The sequence below is a fragment of the Mytilus galloprovincialis genome, chromosome 10 (assembly GCF_965363235.1).
Source record: "Mytilus galloprovincialis chromosome 10, xbMytGall1.hap1.1, whole genome shotgun sequence".
Taxonomy (NCBI): Eukaryota; Metazoa; Mollusca; class Bivalvia; order Mytilida; family Mytilidae; genus Mytilus; species Mytilus galloprovincialis.
In genome coordinates, this window is record NC_134847.1 from 38,568,402 (window position 1) to 38,577,815 (window position 9,414).

The window sequence follows — 9,414 nt, forward strand, 5'->3', positions numbered from 1 at the left end:
AGTACTCAGGGATTTGTTTTAATGGAAACTTTTTAATATCCAAAACTGTAATCAGTGTTTTGGTACTGGCATGTTTTATACATTTTCTTAAATTCGGCACTGAAAAAATAATATTATTATTTTTAGAAACTAAATGTTCCTACCCCTTCAGGCAGAGTTCTCATGAGATGAATTTTGCTATTTTATGTCCCTCTAGACTTTATGGCCCCTAAAATTTATATGTTTGTTTACATGAGCCTGTATTTCAGTGGTTGTCGTTTGTTTTTCGTTCGTTCTTAATTTTTCATTAATTGATGTTAGGAATAAAGGAGATATTTTTCATTGAGATATCAACCCATCATCAAAAATAACCGAAAGACCAACTGGGAAATTGTTTTGGTATCTCTGAAATACGTTTTCTCAGTAAATAATAACGTCATGGTTATAAAAGGGGGAAACAAGACAAACAACAGAACAGTAAACACAACATAGAAAAGTACGACACGAATACCAACAAAAACTGGGGCTTATATCAGGTGCTCGGAATGGAAAGCAGATCCTGCTTAACTTGTTGCATATTTTGCCCATTTAGACATTTAAAAATAATATCAAAGGACCCGAATCTCAATGAACCGAATGGTGACAAAAAATGTGTTTCTGATGTTGTTATTTTTTTTATCAGTTTATAAACATTACTGTTACTGTATATTAATACATTTTGTACATTACCTCTCATTTCAACATCATCCTGAAGTGAAAAAAAAATAAATTCATTAAAGAAAAGTCATTAAATTTAACACATATTCAAACAGGCTGAATACGAATAAGTAATCGTGATCTATATGCATCTTGATTAATGTGATAATTTTTAAAGTAGAACACGATACACATGCATGATATCTCCATAAAAATACGACATTGTTGGAACCTGCAACCGTATATTTGAATGATTTTTCTTATAAGGAACACATTTCTTTGATAAAATATTTATGTTTTGTAACATCAAAATTCATTATTCAGGTAGCAGATAAATCAGAAAATGTTATATGTCTTAATTATCAGTTCTGTTAAAGAAAACATTTTATTGATGCTAAAAAAACTTTTTTACGTCCTATACTGTACTTGTTCCTGATCGTACCTCAACAAAAACATTTGAAAGACATCAGTTGTGTGTTTTGGTGACGGCAATATACGTTTCTAGCCATCAATCAGAGGCAAACACAGTTTTATTTACATTTGTGCAATATTAATCAAAAAACAAAACAGGATTGACTACTGAGCACATTTGGTTTATCCTTGACACAGAACAACTACTTAGCTGTGTAATTTTCATGGGTGTCAAATTCTGTGTCAGAACATAATCGGTTGTTGATGGCTGCTGATCAGTAATGTCTGTTTTATTTGAAAACAGTTCGTTTACATCAGGTGGATTAGGCCAGGATTTGTGGTATTTTAGACAGTTATCATCGGTATACTACTGTTGCCTTTATCTATTGTGAGGATGTATTACTTTAACTTGTCTTTTAGTGAAAGTGATTCAATTTTTCTGTCTTTTTCGTCCTTGTATTGATATGAATGATAAAGAATAATTATCGAAAGCTATAGACGTAAGAAAATCAATTGAATGCAATAAAAAAGATCTACTTAGAAAAATTATTGTTTTAGTAAATATAACATGTATAACAATGGTTATTCTGATTAATGCTTCTATATACTTACATCTTCTGGCTCATCAACAAGATTTTTACATGATATTATTCCTTTATTTCTGAGCTCAATTATAAAATGACAGTCTGGTTGTAGTTGGAAGTGAATTATAATTGGGTCGTCGTCTTTCTTCCAGTTTTTATGTACTAGTCCACAAAAGAAACATGCAACGATGTCTGAAAAGCCTGCAAATAAACACTAGTTTTTGGTTTAACTGTTAATAAACTGCATATAAAAGTAGATGTGGTATGAACGGACAGGAAATACTTATAAAACACTTCAGAAACATGGATAGGTTCAGAAAAATGGGTCGACAAGGAAAAAAGTGTAAACATTGGTCTGAGATTGATATTGATTGAATAGATTTAAATTGTGATACAGCTTTTTTTTTTAAATTGGTGTAGATAACCTTTTGCAATATTACTGTTTCGCCATACAAAAATACAAATTCGGAGGGTATGCTTGCTCTCACGTTCACAACAGTATGCATATAGCGTTTTGGTGAAATATGTTTCCTTGCAAAGATATAACGACACATATTTAGAATGAACTAGTAGAATTATCGTTGAAATTCAAATTTATAACAATATTTTTTTTTAAGCAATGTAGTTTCTTGCTAAAAGGTTATGATTAGATCAAAATGTCTTTCACGATAAGAAGTGTAATGAATTAAGGAGTTCTATAAAACTGAGTTATTATTTGTAGCTCACAGTAAAAACATACATACAATTAATTAATTACCTTTATAGAAAAATCCACTATTTGCAAAGAATGATTCCGTCCATTTAGATGCTGATTTAAACCCAACAAATGATTTTATTCTGATTTCTAATTTGTCGTACGCTCTAAATTTTGCTGGTCTAACTCGTTGAGTTGATTCAGTTTCGGTTTTCTTGGTGTATAAGTATTTTCGTTTTATCTCTTGCTGTATTGCTGCTTGTTTAAGAAATGTTTGTTTTGCTTCATCTCTTCTTGCTTGCTCTTCAAGTGCTTTGCTATGTCCGTTAAGATGAACGAAGCTATGCCTACCGTTTACCGCCGAAGGTTCGCTGATAACAGTTGAAGTACCAGCGAAACCTATAGTACCACCAGACAACAGAAGCTGGGAACTTTGATCTGCAATCTGGTTTAAATATTCATTCGGAACTACAAAACAACTTTCCGTTTCGCTATGTCCGTTTGTAATACTCAAATGATGTAAACTTTGTGTATTATCATCTATTCCACAATCGGTCTCAATATCAGAAATATCCTCGGTACAATACATTTTATCCGGTACTCTCACGAAGTTCTATTTTTATTTTGAGATGATTTAGGTTAACCATTATCTGACGTCTTCTGTTTCCTATTAAAAATAAAAACTCATCATAGATACCAGGACTAAATTTAAACAATCTGAAAAAAAAATTATCAAAATGATAAACATGGTGATAATAGTTATCAAAGGTACCAGGATTATAATTTAGTACGCCAGACGCGCGTTTCGTCTACATAAGACTCATCAGTGACGCTCATGTCAAAATATTTATATAGCCAAATAATTACAAAGTTGAAGAGCATTGAGGATCCAAAATTCCAAAACGTTGTGCCAAATACGGCTAATGTAATCTATGCCTGGGATAAGAAAATCCTTAGTTTTTCGAAAAATTCAAAGTTTTGTAAACAGGAAATTTATAAAAATGACCACATTATTGATATTCATGTCAACACCGAAATGTTGACTACTGGGCTGGTGATACCCTCGGGGACGAAACGTCCACCAGCAGTGGCATCGACCCAGTGGTGTAAATAGTTATCAAAGGTACCAGGATTATAATTTAGTACGCCAGACGCGCGTTTCGTCTACATAACACTCATCAGTGACGCTCATATCAAAATATTTATAAAGCCAAACAATTACAAAGTTGAAGAGCATTGAGGATCCAAAATTCCAAAACGTTGTGCCAAATACGGCTAAGGTAATCTATTCCTGGGATAAGAAAATCCTTAGTTTTTCGAAAAATTCAAAGTTTTTTAAACAGGAAATTTATAAAAATTCAAAAAAATTATGAAATCATTTTTTTCTCAGTCTTTTTTTAATCTTACCAATGTTTACATTGATGACATGTACCTTGCAGCGCCCGTATCATAATAGAAATAAGTGATGTATTGTACAAGTCAGAGGGCATTAAAAAACATTAGATCTTTGTGAGTTTAGAATTTTTTTTTCAACATAGCCATTAAAAGGGTAGATAACTATAATAGTAAAAATCATTTATCATTCTGGATTGATAGGGAAATTTTCATGTCTACTTGTAGCAAGAAAAACATTCGTTGACACTTTTATTTCTTTTCTTAAATTCTTGCAGCATATCATAAAATCTGTCTTTTTTTATTCACAATACTATGGGTTGTTTTTTTCATGATGATCCACCTTATTAAGTATTAATGTCTGGTTCAAAATCGCAAATGGTAATGAACTTAGTAACACTGTATATATAATGTAGCAACCATTATTTTTTTAATCACGTATCAGCAATATCTAGGAAAATCGTGCATGTGGAACGCATTCTGATGCAAAAAAAAAGTGAATATTTGTTTATATGTGAAATTCAAACAAAAAAACAAAACGCTTCACTTCACTTATCCTGTTCACAGTCAATTTTATTATGTGACACTGCAAAATTTAAATATAGTATACGGTTATACAATAACTTAAAAATAAAACAGTTTTCTCGGAATATCAGTAGGTTATTTGTTTTCTTGGTCCATTTAATTTATCAGAAACAGTATGCATACAAAAGTTAGACATCGTTTAAACATGTCAAACCCAGTTAGCATGAAATATTTAACTATGTTTTTGTTCTATTTATTCTTGTTAGTTCAAGTTGGTGGTTATCCTGTGGATAGCTGAAATCTGCAGGTGGTTTTTTTATCATGCGTTTTTTTTTTCGACACATGGTATGGAGAAAACTTCGTTTTCAGGAGGTCATTAGTGAACGAACGAACTCACATGGCACCGTCCAAGAACGTAACGTCCGCGCTAATGGCAAAAAGTATTTTTCAACTTTTACTTTAGTCTGCTAGTTGTAGGAAGGGATAAAAGTGCGTCTCACTATACCAACTTTTAAAGATTGTGCATTGACATCATAGACGATGTTAATGGAATCTCTAACTGTTTCATGTATTTGGGAAATATGTCTAACTGAAAAACATCCCTCCTAGACTCTATTTCCTGAGAGAAGCGACAGCTTCTTTGGATTTGGATGACAAATCCTGTCCTTGCACTCCAACAGAAGTTTGTGTCGGACTAGTAGAACCAGTATATGAGCACAAGACAGAAGAAAATCTGGAGACCCGGGTTTTTTGTTATTTATGCTTTAACAGATATTTGTTGTACAGTAAGTAGTTATCAAAGGTACCAGGAATATAATTTAGTACGCCAGACGCGCGTTTCGTCTACATAAGACTCATCAGTGACGCTCATATCAAAATATTTATAAAGCCAAACAAGTACGAAGTTGAAGAGCATTGAGGATCCAAAATTCCAAAAAGTTGTGCCAAATACGGCTAAGGTAATCTATTCCTGGGATAAGAAAATCCTTAGTTTTTCGAAAATTCAAAGTTTTATATTCAGGAAATTTTAAGAATCGATATTGAGACAGTGCACGAAGAACTGCCTTTATTTCTAGTATGTTCCTTTAAAATATCTGGGGTTGAAGTCACGAAACTTTAACCAGTGCTCGGAGCTCAAAAATCATGCTCGAAACATGAAATCCAGCATTTTGATTGGTTGTTTTTGGAGAATTAGTACAAAAAACTGATTCGAAAGTTTTATGACTTCAAGGCCTGGAGTCCACACTATCGAGACTGAGAGCCATTAAAACAATCTCCTCAACTGATGTTAGAGACACATGTGAACAGAGTCTGATTTGGAACTGGAGAGGACAGAAGTTGGCCACTCAAAACGTTTGCTCGAAAAGTCCACCAAACAAGACGAGGATCTAATTCTTAACGAATGATTGGAACTTGAAATTCCTAATTCTGCGGCGTAGCTGGGAGCCAAAGTTGATGTAGATAAAATTGAAGAGGTCGAATATGGAGGAGACCAAGAGAAACAACATCCACTAGAAAATTCAACAGACCTAGCAGTTGTATAAATGGGCAATCAGAATTTGTTTTTTGTTTAGAAAGAAACAAGTGATTTTTTAACAAAGATTCTGAATCTAAGGAGGTAGAACTATATATGCCCTGATTAGAAATGAAATGTTCGCATAGGAAAATAAAGTTATGAAACGGAATCAGGTCTAACTTATTCAAAGAAATGAGAAAACCAAGAGAGAGAAGCAGTCTGACACTAAGGTACCTGTCGTGCTGCTCTTGTTATTACAAACCCGGTAAAAAGTTTAATTGGGAGGTCATCAAGAGGCATCAAGAGGGACAAATAGTTTAATTGGGAGATCATCAAGAGGCATCAAGAGGGACACTCCCTCTTTCAAGGAAGCTACTAGAGGACAGCTTCCTTGAAAGAGGGATTGTCCCTCTTGATGCCTCCTGATGACCTCCAAATTAAAAAATTTACCGGGTTTGTTATAACAAGATCAGCACGACGGGTACCACATGTGGAGCAGGAACTGCTTACCTTTCCGAAGCACCTGAGATCACCCCCAGTTTTTGGTGGGGTTCGTGTTGCTTAGTCTGTAGTTTTCTATGTTGTTTCTTGTGTACTATCATTTTGTCTGTTTGTCTATTTCATTTTTAGGATATTTCGCCCTTCTTTCAAAACTGCTAGATATTAACATAGGGTTTGAAGACTTCTTAGGACTACCTTATTACCTCCATTATTAGTATCTTTCCTTCTCGAATTATATGAGCCTCCAGCGGGTATAAAAATACCTTGATTGTAATGTTTTCTAGAAAGAGAAACATTCATCATTACTGGAGCTGGAGTTTTGACTGAAATGCTTCTGAAACTTAAAAAGATATCCGATTCCATTTGTCGAAACTACAATTCCATTCCCTTTCGATCTATGAGTATTAATGTCCCTGTGGTATCCATTACCTTTCGATCTATGAGTTTTAATGTCCCTGTGGTATCTTTCTCCCCACTTTTATTGACATAATATCGATCCTTTTGACAGGACAGACACGTCTATTGAAAGCCATACACAAAAACAAATATCAACTAAGTTTCTGGCTAGAAATAGACATCTTGACAGTGTTATAAACTAAGTTACTTTCTTTGTTTAAATTTGCCTTTGTCTGTGTGTATTCACTAGCAGTAAATCACACATATCTTTGGATACAATTTGGGGATGGCTACAAATGTATTTTTAGAAAGAAAAAAAAACCGCTAAAGTGATGACTCCTGTTGGTCCAAAATTAAAAAAAAATACTTCTATTCCTACATAAAATATACAAACTATGATTTTATAAGGTAATTTGATGTCAAAGGTACGTTTAGGAAAAGGAAAATAGGTGAAACAAATGTTTTACTTTTAATTCATCCCAGAAAGATTCATCTCAGTTATAAAATCCCAAAAGATGCATTGAAGGGGGGGGGGGTTAATCTAAAATTTAAAATATAGCGACAGATTTCTTTTCAATAAAAAATGTAGTTCAAATATAAAGAGTTATATGAAGTGATAAAACCTTAATAAAAGAAATAAAATTAAAAAATATAATTTAAGTTAAAATATGAATCTTGATAAATTCTCATGTTTTGAACTTATTGTTCAGGAACTTTAATAATCGTTTGGTCCTCATCATGTATATCGTTAAAGCTTTATTGTGCATGTCATAATGCTTACAATATGCCATAATGTAAAGTCATTTTAGTGATTTGATTTTTTTTTAATCAATGAATTGAGCTAAATACAACTTTACGAATCGATTTTAGTTTGTATTTAGCCCTGTTATACTATGACATCACAGGTAAGAAGCGATATATTATTTAAATATATGTATTATGTATATATTTTAAATGACTGAATAAATAGTCAACCATAAATCTTACGGGGCGATGGATCATATAATTATGATTCAGTACACTACAAAATATAATATATAACAAGTCTAAAAGGGTACAACATCACAAAAAAAAACCAATAAAACGAACAATATGTTAGATATTTCGGATAACAGATATCCTTCCTCGGAAATAGCACGATGGCAAATGAATCATGTCAATTCAAATTAAGACTCTATCAAAATCTTGAAATTTATACAATTTAAGCGAACGCTGGAACAATTTTAAAATTTCCAAACACGGCAAAAAATGTATATACATATACTGAACTTGAACTGTAGTTTATTTTTAGGTATACAACCCTCAATGAGAATGAGAAAAGGTCAAACTTTTTTTTAAATAATATTGCAACAATTTCTGCTACCAAGGTAACTTTTACTTTCAACAGGCATAATTTATGGCTAAGGAATACTTTAATGTTTTATAACATTTGATTTAATTTAATGATTCTTCCTTTTGATACATTTTTTTCTATTTCATACATTTGAGTGACACATTAAATTAGTAAGTATTATTTGAGAATATACTTAATTTTATAGGTTTTGGCACACTAGTGTAAATTCGTTTAAATGTTTAGTATTTATCTCTTTGATTAAAAGAAATACCTGATTTTTATAAGAAAATTTGTTTTAAAGAATGTTACAAGGAAGTTTATCTAATGAGGCGGATTTGTTAATACGCACATCATTACTGACAATAACGTCACGTTGAAGGACTGTTTACGAAGGATATTTGATACTGAATTACCGACACTGAAATAAGTATGATCTTACAAGTAGGGTCTGGATGAAAACAATATCGACTATCTTCACTTACTTGTTATTTGAAATAAATAATTATTCCTTAAACCAAAATGGCTGCGTTATCTTCATAGTTCGATTACATATATAGAAATCTATTTTTAGCAATGGGAATTTTCATTTAAATCATATCGTTGTCATGTGTAACCTGTAAATTTTCATTTACCGGTATTACAAATTCCGTGTTTAAACTTTGTTTAAGTAGTGATGTATGATTTTGATATAGATAGTGATATATGTGCTATTGATTATAAATTACATATGGATCTCGCTATATTACAAGAGATATTTGAAACACATTAAAGTCTTTTTTAATATATATATAATATTGGTGCAACATATATTTTGTTTGATAACGTGATTGAATATATGATGGAAAAGGTCTGTTGTTTATAAATAATTGATTTATTTCGTCAGGATTTGATTCAAATATCTTCAAATACCAAAAACCAAAAACATGCATCGTAACCTAAATATTCTATAAGAACATATTTTAAGTAGAATACGATATCAACATTTACTCAACACTGTGTAGCATCAACATTGGATATAATGTGAAGTCAGGTTGAATTCTTCTTATGTTCAGTATATTCTATGTTTTGCTGACAACTAAAGTTGTGTGATCATGGTGATACTAATTCTACATAATGTAGCTGCTATTTAATCAAATTGTGTTCACGAAGGAAGCTCGAGGGTATAAAAATTCAGCAAAATTTAAACATTTTTTTTCATTATAAATTTTATTTTTTACACTATTAGTTGATACATTATGATATGGTACAAAAATCAACCACAAAATCAATTCATTTTGGCCCCAGATGACTGTTTAACTGTTAATATCATTGAAAAATCTCCCTTTAGTGAAAAAAATGCCATTTTTTAGCATAGAAATTGAAATATCTGTTTTAACTTATCGGTGAC

At 31.9% G+C, this 9,414-nt stretch overlaps 1 protein-coding gene across 1 annotated transcript in view; it reads right to left on the reverse strand.

Annotated features, from left to right (window-relative positions):
* LOC143047517 (baculoviral IAP repeat-containing protein 7-B-like) overlaps nt 1–8,574 on the reverse strand; it is a 31,144-nt gene extending 22,570 nt beyond the window's left edge. The window contains exons 1-4 of the mRNA XM_076220572.1: nt 8,510–8,574; nt 2,428–3,031; nt 1,699–1,871; nt 709–727 (exon numbers count right to left, since the gene is read on the reverse strand). Coding sequence (XP_076076687.1) covers nt 709–727; nt 1,699–1,871; nt 2,428–2,953 — 718 coding nt within the window. The 5' untranslated portion in view covers nt 2,954–3,031; nt 8,510–8,574. The remainder of the gene's footprint in view (nt 1–708; nt 728–1,698; nt 1,872–2,427; nt 3,032–8,509) is intronic.
* Between the last annotated feature and the right edge of the window lie 840 nt (nt 8,575–9,414).